Source organism: Crocuta crocuta, unplaced genomic scaffold, assembly GCF_008692635.1.
Source record: "Crocuta crocuta isolate KB4526 unplaced genomic scaffold, BGI_CrCroc_1.0 scaffold431, whole genome shotgun sequence".
Classification (NCBI taxonomy): domain Eukaryota; kingdom Metazoa; phylum Chordata; class Mammalia; order Carnivora; family Hyaenidae; genus Crocuta; species Crocuta crocuta.
This window is the reverse complement of record NW_027528859.1, coordinates 5,612,697-5,640,190: the sequence shown is the minus strand read 5'-3', so window position 1 is coordinate 5,640,190 and position 27,494 is coordinate 5,612,697. Positions and strand designations below refer to the sequence as shown.

General features: G+C 39.5%; 1 protein-coding gene across 3 annotated transcripts in view; it reads left to right on the top strand.

The window, feature by feature from the left end:
* The window catches only part of UNC13B (unc-13 homolog B), a 215,387-nt gene that overhangs the window by 127,850 nt on the left and 60,043 nt on the right, over positions 1 to 27,494 (top strand). For all 3 annotated transcript variants that reach the window (XM_077756252.1, XM_077756251.1, XM_077756253.1), the window contains exon 10: positions 252 to 342. In XM_077756252.1, the coding sequence (XP_077612378.1) occupies positions 252 to 342 (91 nt within the window). The remainder of the gene's footprint in view (positions 1 to 251; positions 343 to 27,494) is intronic.

Here is a 27,494-nt window from a genome sequence, read left to right as displayed (position 1 = left end):
TGCATATGTGCATATGAGTGCACATGCTCTCTCTCTCAAAATAAAAAAAGCTAAAAGGAGTTGTCATTTTAGAGAGAATTTTTTTTCACATTGGCTATTTAGGACTATGCTGTTTAGTGGCCTGAATCACTAAACAAGTATAGTCATGAATACAAAACACTTCAGTTATTTGGCAGTTTTGCCTTGAGCACTGTCACTCTGTCTCTGTGGCCTGGGCTATTTTTAAGGAACATTCTTTTCTTTGTTGCAAGTTTTCCCGAGGAGAAGACTTCTTCACCATTTACCCAAGCCAGAGCGCACTGGATCCGAGCAGTTACCAAGGTTCGACTCCAGCTGCAGGAGGTAAGAAATTTGTTTTTCTAGTACTAGTTGGGACAATTTTTTCTTTGAAATTGGGAGACATATGGTGCTGAAGAAGCAGTCAGTGATTAGTCATCTTCTTATAGTGCTTTTGGGAATGCATGACAAGTAAGCTAGAGCCTTAGATGGGAGGTGGCTGTTGGCTCCCTTCTATGCTGATTAATGGAAATCAAAGAGACTTAGTGGGTTGAGAGCCTGAAGGCTAAATTAAATGCTATTTTCAGTACCATTGTCACTTTAAGGCCATTTTATTTTGAGCTTAGGATAGGGAACCATTACAAGGCCTCTTAGGGACAGTTGTTGTCTCCCTTGGCCATGCAGTTCAAGGTCACTGGCTGACCTATTATAGAGGACCTTTCTGATGTATACAGAAAGGATGTTTCTAAATGATGACAGGTGACTGTCAGTAGTATAATACCTGGCAGATATTTAAAATGCAAGCATGCTCATATATATAAACACATTTAAAAATAATTTATTTTGAAATCTATTCAAACTTAGGGAAAGTTGTCAAAATAGCAATGTAAAAAACCTTTCATATCTTTCTTACCAAGATGCCCCAATTGCTGACATTTTACCACAATTGCTTCATCACCCTCCATCCATTATGATTAATCTTTTTCTGACCCATTTGAGAAAACATTGGAGAGATACTGTGCTACTCCTGAATAGTCCTATTTGTATTTCCCAAAAAACAAGGCTACTCTCCTGCATAACTCTAATGTAGCCATCCACATCAGGAAATCAGCAGTGCCAACACTATCATCATAACCCCTTACAAATTTTGCCAACTGTCCCAACAATGTCTCTTTTCTTTCCTGGTCCAGGATATAATCCAGGCTAACATGTTAGTAGTCGTATCTCTTTAGGCTCCTTTAATCAGGAATGGTTCCTCAGTTTTATCTTTAACAGATGGTACCGGCCTTTTATTTTGTAGTGTGTTCTTCCTTTGGGGTCCATCCAATGTTTCCTCATGTTCAGACTCAGGCCATACTTTCTTGGCAGGAATTACACAAAAATGATGCTAGGCTCTTTTTAGTGGGTTGTATGAAGAGGTACATGTGTCAGCCTGTCCTGTCCTTGTAGTGTTAACTTCAGCCAACTAGTTAATTTTTTTTTATTGGCCAGGTTTCTAACCTGTCAAGTCCCCTTTTTTCCTTTCATTATTGATAAGTGTTTTGTATACTCTGAGGACCCATATCTTATTCCTTATCAAATCTCTACCTCTGAGCTAAGCATCTGTTGGTGACTCCTATCTGAATCTACCACCACTAATGGTGACTGCTAAATGGTTAACTTTCTATTTCCATTATACTTTCTATGTTTCTTAGCTGGTATTCTATAAGGAAGAGATTTCCCTTTTCTCCCATCAATTTATTTATATCACTATGGACTCATGGATTCCCAATTTATTAAATGAGTTATAATCCATTACTGCCATTTATTTTGTTGGTCAAATTGTTCTAGCACTGCTTATTTGACTTGGGGGGAAGATAATGCTTTAATAATGATTGAAAAGGTAGCTGCTTTGGAAAAAAGCATTTTGAATACAGATGTTTAAAAATGCTTTCTTTTGTGTTTATGATCATCTTCCTCTTCCTCTTCTCCTTCCTCCTCCTCCCTATTCCTCCTTTCTCCCTCCTCCTCCACCTCCATTATCCTTCTCCTCCCTCATTCCTCCTTTAAATAATTGCTACCTAGGTACCAATTGCACATCTTTCATTTGACTATATTATCTGTAACTTTTTGACAACTTTGAAAACCATGTATTGAAAGAATTGAATGTGGAACCAGACCTTCAAATAATTCTATAACAAAAATGTTAAACCAAGATTTAAAAAATGAGAGAGATTGTATCACATTGCTTTCACTAAAAATATCACTACTGCTACTATTTTCAGTGACAGCAAGAAATATTTTTATCATTAATAAATTCTAAATGTCTATTTCTTTATGCTTTTTATATTTTTATAATGTAATGAATGTATTAATAGTTATATGTATTTATAAGCTTTAAGTGAATAATATATATATATATTGAGAGAGATGCTAAAAAAGATTTTTGTGGATAGGGTTGCCTAATCATACACACTTGGAGTCTTGTTGATCTAGACTGACATGAGGTAAACATTTAAAGTAAACATTTATGGGGGCGCCTGGGTAGCTCAGTTAAGCATCCAACTCTTGATTTCAGCTCAGGCCATGATTTCATGATTTGTGAGATTTAGTCCTGCATGGGGCTCTATGCTGGCAGTGTAGAGCCTGCCTGGGATTCATTCATTCATTCTCTCTCTCTCTCTCTCTCTCTCTGTCTCTCTCTCTTTTATGGGGGTCAGTGTTACAGTACTAACTACTTATTTCTAATTTTTCAGAAGTAAGGATTTAAAAATCTTACTATAAGGGAAAGTAAAACAACATCCACATAGAAGTTCTGAATCCAAAAAACAAGAATATATTGGAGCAGACAGTTTGTTATGATTTTTTCTTTTTGAGAGGCAATTTGGAGTCTCTCAAAAAGAATAACTAAAAACAGTTCCAAAGCTTGGAATCATTTAGGAAAAGCATGGTTTATTTAAGAGTAACTAAAAGCCATTCTACTTAACTGAATAAGAGAACAATAGTAAATATATTCTTAACACAGGTAATGTAACTGGAAGCTGATCAGATGTGACCAAGAGGATAAAGATAAGCCAGAGTTTAATGAAGGGTGTGAAAACAGTTTAAGATAGAGGCAGAAGTATACTATTTATATTTACCATGAGATTTGCTTGACTGATTGAGATTATGGCAGTAAGAAGTACAGCACCAAGGATTTTTTCTTTTCCTGAGTAATTGGAAGTTCCATCTAATTAGCCTTTAACACTATGCCCAAGGTAATAATTGTTAGCTGCTTCTTCTGGAATTGCTTTGTACAAGTGCAAGATTTATGTATTGTAAATCCCTCACTGTTTAAAAAAAAAATTGGTATCTTATACATACTCAGAGGATTTTGTTTTTTCATTTGGAGATCCTTCCCTACTTATAGGAGAATTTTTTCTTAATAACTGCAGATATTTTTCTGTATGAACGCACTGTATGTATTTAGTCTTCTGTTGATGTTAATTTGGTTCATTAGGTAGTTTCTAGTTTGGTTGTTATTTGCTATAGCAAACCATGTTGTAAATGAGCACTTATTAATACATCATTTTGCAGGTATATTTGAGGGAATATGCATTTGTAAATTCGATAAATATTGCCAAATTGCCCTCCATTTATCACTACTTTAAACAATAAAGGTTTATTTTGCTCATGTTGCTTGTCTTCCTGCATGTCAAGGAATTCTGCCTTAAGTTGTCTTCACTCTGCTGTCCAGGCTGATGGAACAGCCTGCATCTAGAACAATGTCAGTATGGATACTAGAGGGAAAGAAAAGATAAATGAAAGAGAATATAGCAAATTTCACTCTGGCTCTTAAAACTTCTGCCCACCACCTCACACCTGTTAGAATGACTAACATTAGCAACTCAGACAACAACAGGTGTTGGTGAGGATGCAGAGAAAGAGGATCTCTTTTGCATTGATGGTGAGAATGTAAACTGGTGCAGCCACTCTGGAAAACAATATGGAGGCTCCTTAAAAAATTAAAAATAGAACTATCCTATGACCCAGCAATTGCACTACTAGGTATTTAATCCATGGGATACAGGTATGCTGTTTCAAAGGGGCACATGCACCCCAGTGTTTTTAGCAGCACTGTCAACAATAGCCAAAGTATGGAAAGAGCCCAGATGTCCAATGACGGGTGAATGGATAAAGAAGATGTGGTGTATATATATACACAATGGAATATTAATTACATGGCAGTCAAAAAGAATGAAATCCTGCCATTTGCAACTATGAGGATATTATGAACTGGAGGATATTATGGTAAGTGAAATTAGAGGAAGACAAATGTCATATGACTTCATTCATATGAGGACTTTAAGATACAAAACAGATGAACATAAGGGAAAGGAAGCAAAAATAATATAAAAACAGGGAGGGGGACAAAACACAAAAGACTCTTAAATATGGAGAACAAACAGAGGGTTACTGGAGGGGTTGTGGGAGGGGGGATGGGCTAAATGGGTAAGGGGTATTGAGGAATCTGTTCCTGAAATCATTGTTGCACTATATGCTAACTAACTTAGATATAAATTTTAAAAAGAAATTTTAAAAAAATCTGCCCAGAAAATACAGTGTATCACTTCTTGCTCACATTTCTCTGGCTAAAACAAACCATATAACCATATTTAACTTCAAGTGAACAGTATAGTATACCATGAAAGAGAGAAGGATATTTGTGACCTGCTTTAATGATCACCCCAAAGCGTATCTGCCTTTCACAGAGATTGCACCAGCTTATACTCCTAGTAATGTCATGGGGGTGCTTTTTTCCCCCCTTCCCAAACCCACCAGTAGAGTGACTTGGCCAAACTTTTGGATATTTGCTAGTATGGTAAGCATTGGTATCTCAGTAGAATTTAAGTTTATATATCTTAGTACAGTTAAGCATGTTTTCATACAAGTAAAGGCTCTTAGTATTTACTATTTTGTGAACAGTCTATTCCTGTGCCCATTTTTCTTTTTTTTATTTATAAATTTATAATATATTATTGTATGATTTTATATTATTATNCTCTCATGGTTTGCCTCCCTCCTTCTCCCCAACTATTTTTTCCCCTTCTCCTCCCCTGTGGTCCTCCATTAAATTCCTCCTAATCTNTATGCATCAGCACTCCTGTATCCCTTGGATAAATTCCTAGCAGTGCTGTTGCTGGATCCTAGGGGAGTTCTATTGTTAATTTTTTGAGGAACTTTCACACTGTTTTCCAGAGGGGCTGCACCAGTTTCCATTCCCACCAACAGTGTAGCCAGGTGCCTGTTTCTCCACATCCTCGTCAGCATCTACAGTCTTCTCATTTGTTCATTTGAGCCACTCTGACCGTGTGCCCATTTTTTTCTATTGAATTTTTGATTCCCAGGAGCTTTTGCGGTTTTAGGGAAGTTAACCCTTGTCTGTGATATGAGTTGCCATATTTTTTTCTCAATGTATCATTGTGAGAAAGTGGTTTTCTTTTTTCTTCTTTTTTTTTTAAAAAGTTTATTTATTTACTTGAGAGAGAAGAGGGAGGAGCAGAGAGAGAGAGAGGAAGAGAGCTAGAATTCCAAGCAGGTTTTGCACTGTCAGTGAGGAGCCCAACATGGGGCTTGAACTCACAAAATGTGAGATCATGACCTGAGCTGAAACCAAGAGCTGGACACTCAACTAACTGAGCCACCCAGGTGCCCTGTGAGAAAGTTTTTTTTTTAACTGTAATGAGCCACATTTTCCTAATCCACAAGATGGTGAGAATAATTATACCATTTTCTTAGGATTATAAATTATCTAGTAATAAAACTATAGTTTAAAAAAGAGGAAATTAGAGAAAAGTATACTACAGTGACTCCACATTGCCTTTCTGACCAAATAAAACCTTCATAATCTATCTAGCTCAATGTGACTCACAGTGTGCTCCATGGACCAACCTAGTCCAGGAACTGTTTGTTGCCAGTCTTTGATGAAATAAGTACTGACACTAAGATAAGTACTGAAAGTGAGCATTTAGAGGCAGTGTCAGTCTACGACGTATTGGGAATAAAAAACTAGATCCTCTACAAAATGAATTGGAAAAGCACTGATACAGACCTTATATGCCTTTTCAGTCTTATCTCTTTTTGCTCCTCTGTTTAGTCAACACTTCCAACATACAGAACTATGTTTTTTTCAAAATCTCAGAGACTTTGCACTTGCCGTTTGCCATGCATGAAATACTCTTTTTCTTTTTCCAGTTAGCTAAATTTTTATTCATATTTAAAATCTAGTCAGGTGTCAGTTTGGGGGGGTTAAGCTTCCAGACTCTGTTGCATACCATTGGATAGTTTGTCTAGATTGGCATTTATCATGATGTAACGGAGTTACTTGTTTCCTCTTTGATCTAACTTTTGCATATACTCATAAGATCTTTGATTTCTGGAGTTATGTTGTTTATTGCTAGTATTCTAGAGCTCCGTATAGAACCTGGCAGAGTGTTTAGCCAACTTTTTATAGATGCTTACCTAGCCAGAAAATCCCATCAGCATTTTCAAAGAAGTCTCTATTGGTCTCTTCATCTCTCTTAATTCTATTTTAAAATTTTTCCAAGGCCTAATAACTGTAAAATACTAGCTAATAGCATTAGCTATGTTTTCTTATATAATTTGTATATACATTAAATATAAAAATACTGAATTTGGACCATAGTATGTGTGCATTTAAAAATTTTCTCACTTAGATTGTTTTTGTGAGCATTAAATATGTTTTGAAAACATTATTTAAGGTGTATTAATAGATTAACAATATTCCATTAGGTTGATGTTCCATAACAACTTGTACTTCTTTATAATTATAAATAATGCTATGATGAGCATATGATGAATCTACTTTCTCAAAGTAGATTCAAGTAGATTACTAAGTTAAAGAGTGTATATACCTTTTAAAGGCTTCTGATTAATTTCTATGTGTGTTTACAGAAAGCTTTTTCCGAGTTGTACTTTCGGTATTTGAAGGTGCCCCACCAACACTGAGTATTATTATTTTGGAAAATGTTTGCTAATTCAGAAGAATGGTATCCCCTTGTTTTAATTTACATTTCTTTTATTGTGATTTGAATATTTCCCATAAGTTTATAGGACATTCATACTTCTGCAGCCAATAACTGCATTCAGTGGACTTTGAGGAACTACCATAACCTAACTATCCTTAAGCCATTCCTATCAGCAGCTTGAGGGAAGATACCCTGTAGGTCATCTCTGTGTCTGGGCTGGCTGAGTACCTGGCCATATGTACTTAATAAGTGTTTGATGACATTGCAGTAATGTTAGTAGTGTGGGTGGAATGGATATGATTCTGTACCTTATTTGGCTTAGCTGCAGAAAAATCTGGAGGAGGAGGTGAGACTTTTAGCTCTAGAAACAGAGACTGTGGTGGCAGCAGGTGGGTGGGTGTTCCAGGTGGAAGGGACAGTGAAGGAGAAGACATAGAGGTAGGCCGTGAGGAAGCCTTGACAGAAGCTCTTAGGTTGCTAAAGAAAGCTGAAGAAGGAGAGACTTATTTAGTAAGCAGAGATGGAACTGAACAAATAGAATAGAAAGCCTGTGTTTAAATGAAGAGCAATCTCAGGAGATTCAAGATTGTAGCTGGTCAACCTGAGAGATGGATCAGCATTTTCTCAGGGAAGATCATTAAGAAAGAATGAATCAACTCTCTCCCACAAAGTTCTTTTCTGTTCTTTTGACTCTTTCCCTAGCAGAGACTTCCTTCTCAGGCAGTTATTGAAGGCCTGAAAAAGATATTCTTCTTGGGGAAAAATGGTCCTCAAGGGGAGCACCCTTGAGGGCCCCATCTCTTAGACTTAGTTGCATTAGGAAAGCATTCTTTCTGTAATTTTAACTTGCAGGATTTTGTTCTAATCACAGCCGTCTGAATTAACTTTCACTATTTCAATTCTTTACCTTCATGGAGACCACCAGTTATACCCCTCTCTCTAACCATCACTACTCTAACAATTAAATGAAAGAATGTTTGGAATAATTGATAAGTATAAAAATATAAAATTATACAAAAACATAAAATTATACTTGTATAATCCAAAATTTCCCTCCTACTTCAAACTGCCAAGCCTCTAGTCCCCATCTCCCCCATTTCTTTGTTACCTGTGTCTTGTGAATCAGTCCAGAGATTATCTGTCCATTTACAAGCATGTGTGTGTACACATGTGTGCATGTGTATATTACACACATCATCCTTTACCTTTTTATTTTTATTATTTTTTAAGTTTGTTTGTTTATTTTGAGAGAGAGAGCACGAGCAGGGGAAGTGCAGAGAGGAAAGAGCTGACCGCGCAGAGTCTGACTCGGATTGATCACATGAACCGTGAGATCATGACCTGAACTGAAATCAAGAGTCTGTCGCTTAACCAACCCAGGTGCTCCTAAAGCCCCTCTCCCCCTTTTTAAACTCTGTCCCCAATATGGAACAGTGTGGAAACTCATGACCCCGAGATCAAGAGTCTCATGCTCTACTGATTGAGCCAGTCAGGCACCCCACTGAAGCCTTTATGATGAAGGTTCTGCCCTTTTCATGCCCCATTACTGGGTCAGGAGTGAGGCTTAGTTTACTCTGGCTCTCTTTGCCACTTCCAGGCCATTATTAAATCTTTACATAACCTATTCTTATACTCACCTTCCTTGTGGTAATTAGGTCCCAACTGTTTGTTAACTCCTAATTCAGTGAAAACTTTATTACCTACTTCACAGTTTTCCTTTTGATCTCAGCTACTCCACCACCACCACCACCACCACCACCACCACACTTACTGGATACTACTCTTACTATAAGTATTTTACATGCATCATCCAAATGAATCCCTCACAATACTTTTACAAACCACTCTTATGTTATTTGGCCCATTTTATAGATTAAGAAGTTTTAGAAAGATAGAAACTTGTTCAGGATCACCTAGCTGATAAGAGGACTGCATTCAAATCTAGATCTAATTAACTCTAGAGCCTAGCTTTTAACGCTTTTTCCACCATATTACCACCATAATCTTAGAACTCTGTTTTCCAAAGTGTGGAAAACTCTGTTCCACAGGACTCCAGTTTCTAGGTTCACTTATGTGATAGAGTTCTATGGTCAAAGAAATTTGGGAAATAAATTTGGTTCCAGTAGAGTGTAACACCAACAGATTGCTCTGTTGTAGGCTTGTTATGATTCTTAAAGAGGAGAATATAATGTGCACAGTGTTACTGCAAGCTTATTTGACCATGAAACTGTTCTGGAGAAGCATCCTGTAGGACTCATTTTCCAAGGCATACATTTGAAGAAATTATGTCTCATTTGATTTCATTATCATTTCATTAAAACTGCATTTGTGAGGGTCATCAGTGAGCTCATAGCTACCTGATTTAGTGATTGCTTTTAAACTTTAATGGGCTTCTCTGCAATATTTGATACACTGAACACTCCTTTGTCTTTTGACACTTAAGAAACCATCCTCAATGCCATTCTTCTCTGATCTCTCTTCAGTTTCCCTTTTCTGATTTCTCTCTTTGCTCTCTTAAATGTTGGTCTTCCTGGGTTTCTTTGCTCAATCCTCTTTTCATATAACTCCCCTTACATTCTTTATATGAAATCTTATTATCTCAGTTACTTCTTCACTTGATCTTAGCCAAAAAGCCGAGAAGCGATATCTCTCAGTTACTTCTTATATGTGGATTGTTCTCCTGTCTGTCTAGCCCAGATCTCTTCCCTGAACTCTAGATCCATATTTCTAACTACTTCTTAACATACTTACTTGTCCCATCAGCATCTAAAATTCAACATGTTTAGCCAAATGACATCATCTCTCAAAACCTGTTTTGTGTCCTGTATTTTGTTCCCATGTTCCCCAAACCAACCCTGAACCCACTAAAAGTGATTGGGCTCTTGAAAAGTAAGATAAAGCTAAGTCATCCCTTCTATAATGTAGAACAATTAGGAGCAGGAGTTTCACTTACCTTTGGAGGGAGGGAGAGAGGGGCTCCTGGGTGACTCCGTTGGTTAAGCATCCGACTCTTGGATTTTGGCTCAGGTTGTGATATCACAGTTCTTGAGTTTGAGCCCTGCACTGGGCTCTGTGCTGATAGCGTGGAGTCTGCTTTGGATTCTTTCTCTCTCCCTTTCTCTGCCCCTCCCTCTGCTCATACGCTCTCTCTCTTTCTCAAAACAAATAAACTTAATAAAGAGAGGGAGGAAAGGATAAGATAGCTGTCTTGTGCACATAGTAGATATTCCATAAATATCTGTTGACAGGATGAATGCAAAGGATGTAGGTAGGAAAGCTAGTCCTTTTTCATTCTGGGAAATTGTTTTGTGGAGAGGAATAAGGAGGCTTCTCTTGCCTAAATACTTAATAAAAAGGAAGAGGTCATACCCATACTTGGTCACTTTGGGTTGAGGAATTTTGTAATTCCCAAATTTCATCATTCTAGCCACCTGTGACAATGGCTCCTTCCTCTCCTCACACAAAGCTTGTTTCTGTATCCCCTCACTGCTCTAAGATGGAATAGCGACAAATAGAGTGTGCTTTTTGTATTCTTCCAGCCTTTTCATCCAGCCCTACTTCTACATCCTAGTTCCGTTATTTTAAAGTAACAAATATCTTTTTATTGAGATATAATTCATTTAACATTATAATTTGCCATTTTAAAGTGTACAATTCAGTGTTTTTAGTATATTTACTAGGTTGTACAGCCATCACCACCATCTAATTCCAGAACATTTCCATCACTGCAGAGGAAATGCCATACCCATTAATAAGTCACTCCTCATTCTCTGTTTTGCTTTAGCCTCTGGCAACTACTAATTTATTTTCTGTTTCTATGGATTTGTGTGTTTTGGACGTTTCATATAAATGAAATCATATAATATATGGCCTTTGTATCTGGCTCCTTTCACTTAACGTAATGTTTTTAAGGTTCATCTGTGTTGCAGCATCTGCCAGTACTTTGTTCCTTTATATGGCTGAATAATATTTCATTCTGTGGATATACCACATTTTGTTTATCTATTAACCTGTTGTTGGATGTTTGGATTGCTTTCTCCTTTTGGCTGTTATGAACAAAGCTGCTGTGAACATTCATGTGAAATTTTTTGTGTGGACACCTGTTTTCAGCTCTCTTGGGTACACACACACACACACACAGAATTGCTGAATCATATGGTATCTCTGTTAAACCCTTTGAGAAACTGTCAGTCTGTTTTCCAAACAGGTTGCACCGTTTTACATTCCCATAAACAGTGTATGAGGGTTCCAATTTCTTCATATCCCTACCAATGCTTGTTAATGTTTTTGTTATAGCCATCCTAGTGGATGTGAAGTGGTATCTCATTGTGATTTTGATTCCCATTTCCCTAGTGACTAAGAATGTTAAGCATCTTCTCTCATGCTTACTGGCCATTTGTACATCTCCTTTGAAGAAATGTCTATTCACATCTTCTGCGTTTTTAGGTTGGGTTCTTTGTCTTTTGTTGTCGAGTTGTAAGAGTTCTTAATATATTCTGTGTTGAAGTCCCTTATCAAATATATGATTTGCAAATATTTTCTCCCAGCACTGTTCCTTCCAAATTTCTTTGGACTTTTCTTGAATTTGCTACTTTCTGCCTTAATTGTTCATTAACCTACAACCTTTCTTTCCCCTCTTTCTCTTGCACATATATGGAGAAATTGGCAACATCACCTGAGCCTCTGAAACCATAAGAAGCTGTTTTTTTACACAGAAGTAGCATGCTCAGTTGGTCAGTAGTAAACGCATGTTCTTGAGATGCCAGTTTTTCCTACAGCCTGACTGTCTCAGGCCCTCCTTGTCTGATCCTCTAATACACAGTCTTGCTCAGACCTTGGGATTCAACTGCTTTGGTAAAAACTAAAATCTTAGGTAGAAAGAAGTTCCAAAGATGAAGCTGAGTGGGTGATAATAGGGGCATCCATAAGAAATTACAACTTAAATATTCTTCTGCATTGAACATAGGCCCTCTACCTTTCCCACCCCCATTTGCACTGAACAGAGCAGGAATGCCCAGAAAGGACACACATGGTTCTCCTGCCCATGTTCTCCATGTCTATTAGGAAACAGGCCAGAGCAGAGAGGGAAGCTGAGACTGGCCTAGTTCTTTCTCTAAAGCTACCAGCTGGTATGTTTCTTATATTTCATTCCAAAGACTCCCTACAAAGAAAAGGAAAACACCAGGGTACCTGGCGTCTGATTCTGGATCGTCTTCTTTCTTCCTCTGCCTTTTAAATCCCTAATACCTCCAAAACTCTGATTTCACCTTTTCTTCCTGTTATGGGCTGAATTGTGCCCTCTTCTTCATATGTTAAAGTCTTTTTTTTTTTTAATGTTTATTTTTGAGAGAGAGAGACAGAGCATGAGTAGGGGAGGGGTAAAGGGAGAGGGAGACACAGAACTCAAAATGGCCTCCAGGCCTTGGTCTGTCAGCACAGAACCTGATGTGGGTCTTGAACCCATGAACCAGGAGATCATTACCTGAGCTGAAGTCGGATGTTTAATGAACTGAGCCACCCAAGTGCCCAGGGTATGTTGAGATCTTAATACCCAGTATCTTCGAATGTGATTGCATTTGGACAGAGTCTTTAAAGAGGTAATTATGGTAAATTGAGGTCATATTGATGGACCCATATCCAGTCTAACTGGTATTCTTATAAAAAGAAGTTAGGACTGAGATGGAAGAGCCTGTGTAGACAAAGATGGCCATCTGAGGCCAAGGAGAGAGGCCTCAGAAGAAATCAACCTTGCTGACACCTTGATCTTGGACTTTTAGTTTCCAGTATTGTAAGAAAATAAATTTGTTTCTTAAACCACCCAGTCTATGGTATTATGTTATGGCAGCCCTGGCAAACTAATAACTCTTCAAGGTAGAAGGGGAAAGAAGGTGACATAGAAGCTTCTGTGCTTGTCACCTATGAGTCTTTGTATTCTTTGTTCCTGAGGTTTAGTTGGTGGGACATGTGTTCTCCAGGCTGGCATATTGAGACCCTGTTCATGATATCTAGTGTGTTTTATACCTGTTTACTATTATCCCTCTTACTAATAAAATGTAGGGCTAAACTAGAAATAGAAAGAACTAGATCCTTGCAGTAGATTAATCTTAAAATCTGAGAGAACCTGAGCAAATTACTTTTCTGTTTTCTATTTCTCAGTCTCCTGAGCTGTAAAATTAAGGAAGAACTCTCTTAGAGTTCTGGTGATATCAGAGAAAAATGCATTTTTAAGTGTAAAGCTCTAGAAATAATTGCTTGAGAGTCACCAACGGGCTGCCTCTTACCAGAACATGTGGTTTTCAGGCCTCTCTCATGACCTTGCTGGCCTAGGCCCGAGTGACCTGCCAGAGGTGTTGTTGCCCAGAGCTGGAGCCTTTGCTACTGAGTGGGAATACAAGTGAAACTGTTTCTATGGCTAGAGTAGCAAGGTGCCAGTGCCACAGGATTTCAGATTTTTATAGGGATCTAGACTCCTTAGTGGCATGGGGTTCCTGGGATAACTATATGGGTCACTCAGAGGAAGCTATTTATCTAGTGTACTGGTGCTTCTCTAGAGCCTGGTAGGAAGAAGTTAGTGGAATGCCTTACCCCAGGAGTCTAGGGGAGGAATACAAAGGCTGTCATGGACGCTGGTGGGAACATTTTCCCCAAGAGCTGCTTTTGTGTGCTTTTCAAGAGAAATGCTTAATGTTTCTCACGTTTTCCACCCCAGCCCCCAAAATGTTCTAGACATATTTGTGGCCTGGATCTGGATATTTATCAGTGGTTGGTCTTCTGTAAATCTTAGATTTGGCTCGAGGCTGTGTCTGAACCTTGTGAATGATAAGATGTCACATCTGTGCCTGGGATTTGGGGCAGGTTGTTTGAAGGAATGGAGTTTGGTTTCTGAGGCACATATCAAAACACCTCTGAGGAATGCCATGATACCATTGACTTGCCTAGAGTCAAAGGAGAGTATCAGACACTGGTAGTAAGCTTAGTTCCAACTGGCAGTATTTTCTGGGCATACTATCTGTAAAGAGAGGTACTGTACTTTATAAACTCTGATGTAACTGGTCTGATTGACACCTCTGTATAAAAATAGAAATTACTTGTTTCCAATTAAACAAAGCTTCTCTTCTTGCTTTCTGTTACTTTCTCTGACTCTTCCTGCTTTTTTTTTTTCTTAAATAGTTTAGTGTCAAGTTGGTTTCCATATAACACCCAGTGCTCATCCCAACAAGTACCCTCCTCCATGCCCATTACCCCCCTTCCCCCCTCGCCCACCCCACCAGCCCTCAGTTTGTTCTCAGCATTCAAGAGTCTATCATGGTTTGCCTTCCTCCCTCTCCCCAACATTTTTCCCCTTCTTCTCCCCCATGGTCCTCCATTAAGTTTCACCTAATCCACTTGTGCATGTAAAACATACGGTATCTGTCCTTCTCTGCCTGACTTCTTTAGCTCAGTATAACACCCTCAAGTTCCATCCATGTTGCTACAATTGGCCAGATTTCATTCTTTCTTATTGCCATGTAATATTCCATTGTACAGATAAACCACATCTTCTTGATCCATTCATCAGTTGATGGCTACTTAGGCTCTTTCCATGTTTTGGCTATTGTTGAGAGTGCTGCTATGAACATTGGGGTACATGTGCTCCTATGCATCAGCACTCCTGTATCCCTCGGGTAAATTCCTAGCAGTGCTGTTGCTGGATCCTAGGGGAGTTCTATTGTTAATTTTTTGAGGAACCTCCACACGGTTTTCCAGAGGGGTTGCACCAGTTTACATTCCCACCAACAGTGTAGGCAGGTGCCCATTTCTCCACATCCTCACCAGCATCCAGAGTCTCCTGATTTGTTCATTTTAGCCACTCTGACTGGCATGAGGTGGTATCTCAGTGTGGTGTTGATTTGTATTTCCCTGATGAGGTGGGACGCTGAGCATCGTGTGTCTGTTGGCCATCTGGATGTCCTCTTTGGAGAAGTGTCTGTTCATGTTTTCTACCCATTTCTTCACTAGATTATTTTTCGGGTGTGGAGTTTGGTGAGTTCCTTATAGATTTTGGATACTAGCCCTTTATCTGATAATGTCATTTGCAACTATCTTTTCCCATTCTGTCAGTTGCCCATTAGTTTTATTGATTGTTTCCTTTGCCATGCAGAAGCTTTTAATCTTGATGAGGTCCCAGTAGTTCATTTTTGCTCTTGATTCCCTTGCCTTTGGGGATGTGTCAAGTAAGAAATTGCTGTGGTTGAGGTCAAGGAGGTTGTTTCCTGCTTTCTCCTCTAGGGTTTTGATGGTTTCCTGTCTCATGTTCAGATCCTTTATCCATTTTGAGTTTATTTTGGTGTATGGTGTGAGAAAATGATCTAGTTTCATTCTTCTGCATGTTGCTGTCCAGTTCTCCCAGCACCATCTGTTAAAGAGGCTGTCTTTTTTCCATTGGGTACTCTTTCCCGCTTTGTCAAAGATTAGTTGGCCCTACATTTGTGGAACCAATTCTGAGTTCTCTATTCTATTCCATTGGTCTGTGTGTCTGTTTTTTCTGCCAATACTATACTGTCTTGATGATGACAGCTTTGTAATAGAGTCTAAAGTATGGGATTGTGATGCCTCCCTTTTTGTTTTTCTTCTTCAACATTACTTTGGCTATTCAGGGTCTTTTGTGGTTCCATACAAATTTTAGGATAGTTCTAGTTTTGAGAAGAATGCTGGTGCAATTTTCATTGGGATTGCTCTTCCTGCTTTTTGCATCAAGCAATGGAACATTTGATACTGGCTAAGAAGGAACTCTTCCTCTGTAAGAGAAAATCCTGTTGTTAAAGTTTTCCAAAAGGAAGCAACTGATAAAATTATTCCATTTAAAATTTTTTAATGTTTATTTTTGAGAGAGAGACACACACAATGTGAGTAGGGGAGGGGCAGAATGAGAGGGAGACAGAGAATCCAAAGCAAGCTCCAGGCTCTGAGCTGTCAGCACAGCCTGATGTGGGGCTTGAACTCAGACTGCAAGATCATGACCTGAGCCCAAGTCAGATACTTTACTGACTGAGCCACCCAGGTGTCCCAGAATTATCCCATTGTAAATCAAGCCAACTAATAAGTGGGTACCGCTGGGTGTTTTGGGACTATTTTAAGACATTTTCTTATCATTTAGGAGCTTATAGGCCAGAAGGGAGATAGAAATAATTACATTAAGTATTTACATTTCTCCCCAAATACTTTTACTCAGTCTTTATTGTCATTTTTTTCTGCAGCATTCCAATGTGTGTTTTGAAACTCCCTATTTGTAACCTTCTATTTCCCTAGCTTCTGTTATCCTAGATTCTCCCATTCTCTTCCTTTCTTATCTTGCCTATATCTGTTCTGCCTGTCTCTTTCTGCAGTTTTCCCCTCAGGCATTTTTTCCCCATCTCAAATAGGAGAGGCTTCTACTCAGCCTCTAATCCAGAATCCTTAACTGAGCAACTGCTATATGGCCAATTCTGTGCTTGATCCTAGCTTTTGTGTTAGAGAGCCAATTGACTTCCAGCTAGCCTTTCTAAGCAAATAATTCCCAAATCTGTACTTCTAACCCTCCTTTTTTCCTTAGGTTCTATCCTTCATGTCTAGTTATCGAATAGTTATTTTTACCATAACTTCCCAGTGTTTGAAACTTCCCTCCTAGGCCTATTCCTATTCTTTGTTCTCTGTATTAAAATCACCATCATTCTGCTAATCACCCACTCAAAATCACAGTGTCATTCTTCCTCTCTCTTGCCTCCCACATTGGATCATTTGCCAGACCTTGCTCTTTTTCTCTCCATGATTTCTTTTACAAGTCTTTTCTCTGTTCCCTTTTGTGTTCAGGTCTTTATTGCTTAATCTATAGTATTTGTCTTCTGAATGTTTCCTTGCTTTTATTTGTCTTGGGATACATTGTGTATACCAGTGCCAGCATTATCTTCCTGAAACAGAGCCCTACTCATGGCTCCACTTATACTCAGGGCTCAACTTAGATGTCACATCCTTTGAAGCCTTCCTCAAAGTTCCCAGGTAGTTAGATACTCATTTTTCTATAGCATTTCATATATAGTCAATTTTGGTGTTTATCGTATTATCTTGGAAATGTGTGAGCATTTGACCCCAAGGTTTTGTATTTCTTAAAAGAATAAATACTATATGATTCTTTTTGTATTAAGTTCAGAAACAGGTCAAAGTAATCTGTAATTTCATACTGTAGGATAGTGATGACCTATGTGGGGAGGGTGTTGGTAGTGACTAAATATAGGCACAAGGGACTTCTGGAATTCTGATGATGTTCTGTTCTTGATTGGGAATCTGTTAACGTTGACATACTTTTGATTTGTGCACTGTATGTTATAGTTCAATAAGAAGTTTAAATAAAAGCTAAATAAAAATAGCATGGGAACGCTTGGGTGACCCAGTCAGTTAAGCAACCAACTCTTGAGTTCAGCTCAGGTCATGACCTCCTGGTTCATGCATTTAAGCCCCTGCACTACCAATGGAGAGCCTGCTTAGAATTCTGTCTCTTTCCTTCTCTCTCTGCCCCTCCCCCATTTGTGTTCTCTCTCACTCAAAGTTAAAAACATTTTTTAGAATATAATGGAAATACAGAATATGGCCCATTTATTTATTTTAAGATTTTATTTTTAAGTAATCTCCTCATCCAACAAGGGGCTCAAACTCAAAACTCCAAGGTCAAGAGTCATGCTCCACTGACGGAGCCAGCCAGGCACTCCCAGAATAGGGACTATTTAACTTTGTATCTCTAATGCCTGGCACCCAGCAAGCTCTTAACATATATCTGAGAGTGAATGAGTGAATGAATGAAGGTTTTTTTCAAGAAAGGGAGGAAGGAAGGAAGAAAAAGAAGGAAAAAAGAAAAGAAGAAAGGGGGAAAGAGGGAGGAAGAAAAGAAAAGAGGGAGGGAGGAAGAAAGCAAGATTAACAGCCCCCCTCCCCCTTCCCCACTTGTAGTTAAGTTATAGTTTCAGCTTTTTAGCCTGGCATCTGTAACAACTAATGACTTAGTCTAACCTATTTTCTAACCTTTTTTTTTTTTTTTTTTAAACCCAGTGGCCATATTGTACAGTTAGAAGATACTGGGCCTTGGTGTCAGCCAGAGCCAGAGTTTGAAATAGGGCTCTATTACTTACTACCTGTGTAACTCTAGGCTTAGACAAGTCACCTAGCCTCTTGAAAACTTAGTTTTGTCATTTCTGAATTGGATATCATTTCCTCAGCAGATGGATATGGATTAAATAAGATAATACATATAGAGCAGGGCCTGGCATGTTTTTAGTATTCACTAAATGTTCATTTCCTTTACTTTCCAACAACTCATCTTCCTTTTTCTCCTTTCCATATATTTGCTCATCTTGTATCTCTGGCCTAATGCCTTTTCTTCTGTTCAGTTTCCACATATCCAAATATTATTCATCCTTTAGGATCAAGCTCAGATATCACTTCTTTCACAGAGCCTTTCCTGATTCCTATCCAAACCAGGACTTGAAAGCTGGAAATATTTTCCTCTCTAAAATTCTCCTACATTTTATCTGTGTCTTTTATGATAAATATTAGTCACTCACTCTAACCTTTAAAGAGTTACTGAAGGCTGCTGTCTCCAGACCCAAAGAATAGGCAGTTTAATTGGACTATAATGCTGGAGGCAGAAGCGCTGCCACTTGGAATAAACTAGGGTCATGAAAAGGCTGGTTGAGAAAACTGCTGTGGGCCTTTGTTTATATATATATCTTCTCCTCTTGCACTGGGAGAAATTCAGATGTCTAGGCAAGGGTGTGACTGGAGCAAGGGGTCAAGTTGCAAACTGCTTGACCTGTATTTTGAATTGGTCTTCAGTTAAAGAGGTCTTTATAGCCCAGCCTGGCTTATCAAGGTAGGAGGCCATGTAGGAGTTTGAGTCTGAAGTCTTAGGAATTAAGAATAGATACTTACCTGGAGTATCTTCTCTGCCTAATATGCCTTTGGGGCCTAGTACCTGTAGGTAGAAAACAGTTCAAAGATTTAGAGATCCTTTCCTGGCTACTTAGTTACTTTTGCTTTCTACTTGGATTTTCAATATCCATATATATGCTCTAACTTCTTTGTTAGATTGCACGTGAGGTCAGGAACTGAATACAATTCCTAGCATAGTTTCTGATACTTAATAAACACTAAGCAAAGTTTTGTGGAACCGTTGCTTAAAACTATAAAGTGATATTACCAGACAATATAAGTAATTGGTTGCAAAAGAAATGATTAACACTTATAACAAAAAATGGAGGGAGCAAACCCATTGAGTTAGGGTGCTCAGAGAAGTCAGAGGAATTCCCAGAGGGTACTGAGTCAGCAGTATGTTATTAAAGTATCAGGAAATGTCCAAGAAATAAAATAATAGAAGCTTAGAAAGATGGAAATCAAGGGATAACTTGCTTTCTGTGTTTATAAACATGTCATTAAGGAAATCCATGGCTCCTTGTAAGTGGCATTCTTTCTATAAACACTGCAGTGAGATTTGCCATTCCAAAACAGACACATCCTGAAGTACTGTCATAGTATATAATGCTTCTTGAAGCCAAAACATAGAGGTAAATTGTAGTAAATAATTTTCCCTAATTCCTTATGCTTCTACTTCTCTTTGCTGGTTGTCATCTTCAAGCATGCTAGGGAAATGCCTTTATTTGGTCCACACCTGAGGACATTCATACATAAATAGACAAAGATGACAAGTTAGGAAGGGCATTCTAGGTGTCCTTGGAGTTGCCTGGAGCATTTCTTGCGACAGGTGAGATAAAAACTGTTGACTTGTTTCTCCCTAAAATACTCTTCCCTGTTGGCATTTGTGATATCTTTACCTCCAAGTCCTCTTCTTATATCTGACAGCTTCATCTGTGTTTCCTTTATAGCATTTCTGCTCATCTGCTTGTCCCTTGAAACTTGGTGATTCCTAGGGGTCTTTTTTTCTACCTCATTCTCTACCCTAGATAATCTCTCCCATGTCTTTACTGTAAACTGATGGATCCCAAATTGTTATCTCTGCCTCAGTCTTCTTTCATGATTTCCATACTCACATATCCAACTGCCTATGGATTTTGTTTCAAGAATTTTCATACGCACCACCTACAGTATGTTCAAACTGTACTCATCGTCTTTTCTTTCTCCTCCACCTCATCTCCTGTGTATCCTTTCAGTAAATGGTACTACTAGTCACCCAAGCACAAAATCTAATACCCTTCTCCCTTAGAATATATAATATGGATTTAACAACACCCATGCCATAACATTTCCCTTGTTAGATTATGAACTCCCTAAGAGTAAAGATCATATATTTTCATCATGCCTGGTACAACACCTAGATACTTAATAAGTATTTATTATTTAAAAAACATTTTGGTAGCATTGTTATTAGTAATTCTTAAAGGCACTGTATTTGTTTGCTAGGGCTGCTATAACAAAGTACCATAGACTGGGTAGCTTAAACAATAGAAGTATATTGTCTTATATTTCTGGATGCTAGCGGTCAAAATCAAGATGTCAGCAGGGTTAATTCCTTCTAAGGGCTGTAAAAGGTAGGTGTTCTTCTAACAAATTGTCAAAAATTGATAGTAGGGAGGTGGTTCTAAAGGAAGGTAGACTAGGGAGGATGAATATTTTGCAGTAACTCAAATGAAAAATAATGAAGCCCAGACTAAGGGTTATAGAGAAGAAGACAGACTTTATATATAGGAAGGTAAAACAGATTAGACTTGGTGACATGTGATGGGGTGGGGGGGAGGGTTTTGCAGGAGATTCTATTGATGGAAAATTAGAATACAGATGTTTTAAAGTCTTGTGTGTGAGCAGGGAAGTCATCTCCATGTGTGATTGGTATGGATGAGCTGGCAGTGTAGGGGCTCCAATGCCAATGCCGCCAACAGGCTTTCCCTCTGCATTCCTTGCTTTCCCAGCTAAGTTTCCTTCTCTCTCTTGCCTCATCCAATTGAGTACTTCCTTTTCTCCTCACTATACTTCCCTGTTATTTGTCAGAGATCCTTAAGAGATTTGTCTCAAGTCTTCTCTTCCCCTTTGAACATTAGTTACCTTCCTATAACTCAGTGCTTCATACCAGATATTTAGAATATATGGAGAACCCGATGGGAAAAAGCCCCCTCTTTGAGGTCCCTTCATTGATTCTCAAGACACCTGAGATTCATATGCTAGTTAGGAACATATTTTGAAAAGCTTGTGGAAACAGGGTCCTACACCAAGAGAATTCTCCAGATTTGGGTTTACTCTGGGTATATTTCAGAACAAAAGACAACTGAAGGAAATATTTGATCAGTATTAAGCCAGTTGGAATATAGTCTTCTTATAGCACAAAGGGTTAATTTCTTTCTTTTTTTTAATATTTGCTTCTTTATTTTGAGAGACAGTGTGTGAGCGAGCAAGTGGGGGAGGGGCAGAGGGAGAAAGAATCCCAAGCAGGCTCCATGCTGTCAGTGCAGAGCCCGATGCAGGACTTGATCCCACAAACTATGAGATCATGACCTGAGCAGAAATCAAGAGTTGGACACTTAACCAATTGAACCACCTAGACGCCCCTCATGAAATTTCAAAATTTGGATTTTCATTAGAGAATCTGCTGCATATGGCCCCTTGGCTTCCTTGAGGTATAGAGATTAAGGCAGGACCATTATACTTTGTGGATTGGACTGGGACATATATAAGCAGGTACTAGTTCAGGAGTAGCCTTAGTTCTAAATCTGGGAGCTATGAGTTTTGAACAGGTTTATGTAAGAGGGCTGTAGACACATAGATGACTTTGATTGAGTATTTATTTATTTAGAGAAAGCAGGGGAGGGGGTGGAAAGAGAGAATCCCAAGCAGGTTCCGTGTTGTCAGCGCAGAGCCTGATGTGGGGCTTTTTCCCAGGAACCGTGAAATCATGAGCTGAAATCAAGAGTTAGATGCTTGACCAACTGAGCCACCCAGGTGCCCCTGATTATGAGTCTTTAATCATTTGGTCCTTGGATGGAAATGGGGCCACAGCCTTTGGAGGTGAAGGCTAAAATCCTGTTTAGCCTGGCAGTACTGAGTTTATCCCTGTTCATGTTTAAGTTTTTGCTAATTAGGAATGGTACTTGACCTGATTATAGGACTGAAATATGTCAGCAATTTGTGACTCCTTAGGCCTGCCTTGCAGCTTGTCAGGTCTGATTTAGTCTGTGTAGCAGCTATGTCTTAGCACATCAGTAAAGTCAGCACATCTCTGCCAGGCTCATAACTCCCTTCGGGTGGCATGCCCCTGAGGGAAGGAGGAGATTCACCTCTCATTGCCCATCATTCTCTGCTGCATGCAATCACTCAGTAGTTTATGGAAGGCATAATTGTACTGGAGGAAAAAAAGACTTTTCTCAGCCACCAGAACAAACCATTTTTCTCATAAAACATATCCTATTTGTGTGACCCATGTCAGCCTCTCATGTGTCTCTGGCTTTACTTGGTGGTAGAGAAGGAAAGGAGTGACAGACTTACTCTGATGTAAGTCAGACTTTGGCTCCACCTATCCTTTGTATCCTCACATGTGATTGTCAACATTGGGAGACCAGGTATGTACCTGCTGGTCCTGACCCATCAGTTCTCTGACAAGGACACCTGAAAAGTCAGGCCAAGTTTGGAGCAGGCACATTCTTTGCTTTTGGACCAGTTGTATCTGGCCCAAGGGAGACTTAGACTGGTTTGTATGAGAGGGGAGAATTGTGGTTGGTGAGCCCCTCCTCTAGTATCCCTGTGACTCCACTCAGATGCTTTAACCGAGGATGAAGCAGGATGTGCCAGGTGGTCTTCTGACTAACCCACCCATTCGGTTCCCCTTTAGAGCTCCTGCAGCTCTGAACCTTCCCACAACTCTGCGTGAGTGTCAGTGTCTCATGTTGAATTTCCATCTTGACTCATCTATCTCTAGGCGAAGATCCCTGCAAAGATTTAAATTGGGAACCAGACCTTGAGAATGTCTGTTCAGAGCATTTCACAGCTTCTGGATAAATGCCTTTTCCTTCTTAACCCAATCTGTTTCTCCAGTTCTGCCCAGCTAGCTCTTGAAAAGCCCTGCTTTGAGGAAGCTTCCCAACTGAGGTGGGTGCTTGTGCTATTTCTTACCTCTAAAAAGCACTCCCATCCTTTAAGCCTGCCTAGGATTCCCAAGAGCTATTTCCACTGTAACAAAGGGACTGCAATGTTGCTTACATGGCTCAGGAAACAGAAATTGTGTGTCTATCCCAAAAGGCTGGTCCACAGAGGAGATCTCTCCTTTGGTCATATGATGTCTGGAAGTCTGTGGGCCCTCTCTGGGCCCTGTTGAATGGTTAAAGAAGGAGTCTGCTTTTTTACCAGAATGTATACTGACTGCTGCTTACCACTTTCCCACTTACTCTTTGTGCTTTTGCTGAAACATGGAAAGTTGGAAAGATACAAATTTATGGTCAAAGTCATATAAGCTGTCTTGTGAAGTTTGAAGACCATATCTAGAGATTGCAGATTTGTTGTGCCTCATGTCATAAACACATCTTCTCTTGTCTCAGCCTTGATTTTTCTGGAAACCAGAAGATGGGCTGAATGTGTTTGACTAGGCAGATGGACACAAGACAGGGTCACATTAGCCTCAGGTATAACATCTAGAAGCCTCAGCCAGATCTTGGAGCCACTGGTGGATGCGTCAGGAAGAAGTAGGTTCTTTAGGCAGTGTCCTACCTCTGAGGATCATTCCTAGTCTTGAGAGTTTGAGCTTCTCAGAATAGGAATCCCAGCCCCAAACCTGGTAATGACAGCCACTTCTCTGGGCTCTTTATGAGTGGGAGGGAATTCTGATTTCATCAGCCTTCCCTATATTTCTTGTTTTAAACCCTTTACCTCTTCTGGCTGAAATCTGGGAAGCTCCTCTAAATTGGCTGTGGCTTCCACTGAAATTTGACACTTTTCAAGTGATTTTTTTTCTGTATTTAGATGTGGTTATAGTTGCGCTGTCAGTCCTTATCTCTTCTGTCACCCAGCCAGCTCCCGACTGGGTTAAGGAGGTATTTGCTCTGCTGTTAGTCTTGGCTGCATAATGAGGTGGATGGTTAAGAAATGGGTTGTTTAGCATCTCTTGGAATCTAAATTTTCTTCCTGGGTTGAGGGGGAAGCAATGTTATTGGAAGAAGGCAGTAGGGAGGCAAATGTTGGCTCTGGAATCAACACTTTCTCCTCAGGATCTTGGATAAGCCAAGGAAATCATTCTTCCTTTAAAAGCTTATGTTATCTACCATATAGAGCTGCCTGTTCCACAGTGACAGTTTTTAGGGTTGCCCCTGTAGCCTGACTGCCTGATTCCTGGCTAATAGGGCCATGTTTTATTGTAGATTGTTATGAAGAATGTTGCAGGGCAGCAGAAGTAGCAAGATTTGAGAGCCTGGATTGGACATGCTGACTGAATCAAACTTGTCCACCTTCTGTTGGCCTAAGGAAGAGAAGGGCTTTCTCTCATTAGATCAGGCTCAGAGGAGGTAGAATAGGAGTGGCTTTACTGGATTGTTACTGGTTAATTGGAACCCTATATTGAGAATAATACTGAGGTTCTTTGGACTCAAAACGGTGGGGGGGGGGGTTGTTTTTTGTTTTTGTTTGTTTGTTTGTTTTGCTGTCCTGTGGGTACAGAATGGAAAGAGGTATTATATATTTGATGCATTTGGCATTTTAAGCTCCAGGGCTTCAAGGGTCCCTGGCTTATGTTTGGCATTATGTTGCAATGCTCTCTGAAGGTAAGCACATTCAATTTCCTGATGAGTCCCAAGTAAAATTGTTGAGTTATTAGGAATTAGGGCCATGTGAGAGCCACCTGACTAGCAAGTCTCCATGGAGATGGGGCTGCCATTGGCAAGAAGGGACTGGGAAATTTGGGATCATGAAACCAGAGCCTTGAATCTTAAACAGCTTTTGGTTAATGTGATTTCACTTGAGGCTATCCTAATTCTGGATCCCCAAACAATCTGTGGTCCAGACTTCTGTAGTAGAGGGTCTGTGGTAGCCCACCCAGTTTCCCTTACATCTCTCTAACCATTGCCTTGGCACAGCCTAAGGGACTTCTTGTTTTCCAGTTGTTTTTTTTGCTGTGGCTGTTCAGGAAGAACTGGACTAGGTATCTACTCTGAGAACATAGTGCTATTTGATGTTAACTGCACGTGGGCACTTCACCTGTTTTCTAACTTCACCAAATGCAGATAGCAGATTATATAGATTCAAAACAAAACGAAACGAAACAACCAACTAAAAAAAACCCTAGAGTTTGTGTCAGTAGAAGGCAAGACTCCCTTTGTATTATGCTCTGGTAATTTCTTGCTGTGTTCTTTATTCTTTCTCTGAGACTAGGAGCTCTTCAGAGTATAGATTTCTGGTCTTATGTCTCTTTATATCCTATAGCCCAGACTTGAGAGAGGTGGGAAGGGAGGGGGGAGGAGAACAAGAGGAAGAAATGGGGGAGGGGAGAGAGTAAGATCTATATTTAGCAAGAGGGAGAGACACTCACCAAGGGTGTGTGAGTGAGCTTGCTGGCGAGGTTTGTGTGTGCGTGAGTGTTCTGAGAAAGGGGGTGTGTGCGCCAGGAATGTGTGAGGAGGGCTGGTGCCCTATGGGAGGTTGCAGGCAGGAAGCAGCTGGAGAGGAGGAGGAGCAGCAGCAGGAGCAGTAGCTGCCCTGCTTTCTGTCTCAGTCTCAAAGCCCGGAATCGATTGGGTTAGAATTCCACATCCAGTTGAAGTTTGGCTGCGATTGCCTCCAGCAGGCTGGTCATCAGAGTCCCCCTCAGCAGAGGTGTGGACCAGATTGGATTCCTAGATTTGTAGCCAGCGAGACTCCTGCCCAGCCTTTCACTGAGGGGATTTCTCTGCTGGGCATTGTTCCTATCATCAACTTTGCACCGTGGAGCCAGCCAGCTGGTGCAACTGAGAATAATAGCTCCTTGGCTCTGTTTGTCCGTTGGGCAAGCAGCCATGCTGTGGGTTAGAAAGTTCATCCTCTGGCTTCTCTGTCAAACCAAGGAGTACTTCTGAATGGATTTCCTCTTAAAGACAGCACTTGTATTCTAAAACTTGAGAATTTGTGGTTTTAATCTTTTTTTTTTCCCTTTTCATTTCCTTAACTCTTCTTTTGGTTGCAGCAGCAAGGTAAGTGTTATCGAGTGTATGACTGACTCTGAACGACAAGCAGGGACAAAAGCAAAGCATTTGTGGGTGGAATACAGAGGAGCTACATTAATTACATAACTACTGGAGCCAACTTGCTGGTGGGGGTCATTAGAATGAGTGAAAAATAGCATACTCAGCACTGAGGGTAGAATCTTCACATGCATGTGTTTCTATGCTGATAATATGACTATCTGTTCTTGGTACTTTTACTCTCCTGTATGTATGTAAATAACTTAGCTACCCCTCTGAATATGTGCATACTTGTATAGAAATAATCTGTTTCCCCCTCTTGATATGTCCATATGTTTATAAATAACCTTGCCATTCCTTCCTGTGTATACATACATAATAGAAACTCATTCAACTCATTCATTCATTTTAAATGCTTATACACAAGCCATTTCTCCCTCCATGTGCCTATATTTATATCTATATCTAGATATATAATCTCTTATTTCATGCATGTGTGTATTTACTTAGGTAACATTTCTCTTTTGGTATATGCCTGTGTATATTAAGAAACCCTTCTTTTTTTCCATTGTGTGAGTGTGTGTATACTGTCCCTCTGTCTGATGTATTAATTCTTCCCTCTCATGTGCATATGCCATATAGAGAGAAAAGTCGTCTTGGTTTCCTCAATCTTGAGTGTGTATACACATGCATAATAATCTGTCCATCTGCGTCACGCATGTATGGTTAAAATAGCACTAACTATAGATTGTAGACTCCTTTTTAAATCTTAGCTCTACTCAGTGACCTTGGGCAAGTCATTTAGCCTCTCTGAGCTTCTTTTTCTCATTTATGAAATCAGAATAATCTTCCTCCCTGCCTCACAAGGTTCTGATGATAAAACATGTCATGATAAAATAGGAATCATATAAACTATAAAATTCTAAACAAATATAATTTTACTATTGTTACAGTTTCCTCTAATGTGAGTTGTATAGGATAGTCTATCTTTGACTCTGCTGCATTGAGATTATGCTCTTGTCTGTTAGAAGTCTGTCTTCCCTGTAAAGGATAGCTTCTATTGAAGTAATTAGGTTTAACCTGTAGTTTTGCCAAAGTATTGGAAAGAAGCTATATATTGTTACAGGGGATTTAGAAAGGGTCAGATTGAAAGAGAGAAAAGGTCTCATCCTCTGCAGTTTAGGGCCTTAATATTTTGTTCTTTGTAGCCTTGAGGATTGAGCCTGTCACAAAATGGAAATATGCTACCTCCAGCTAGGATCAAAGTGAGCAGGTGAAAAGATGAATGAAAGAACAGAGCATTCTGCTGCCCCTGGGATGGCAGCCTGCAATAAGCATCTGC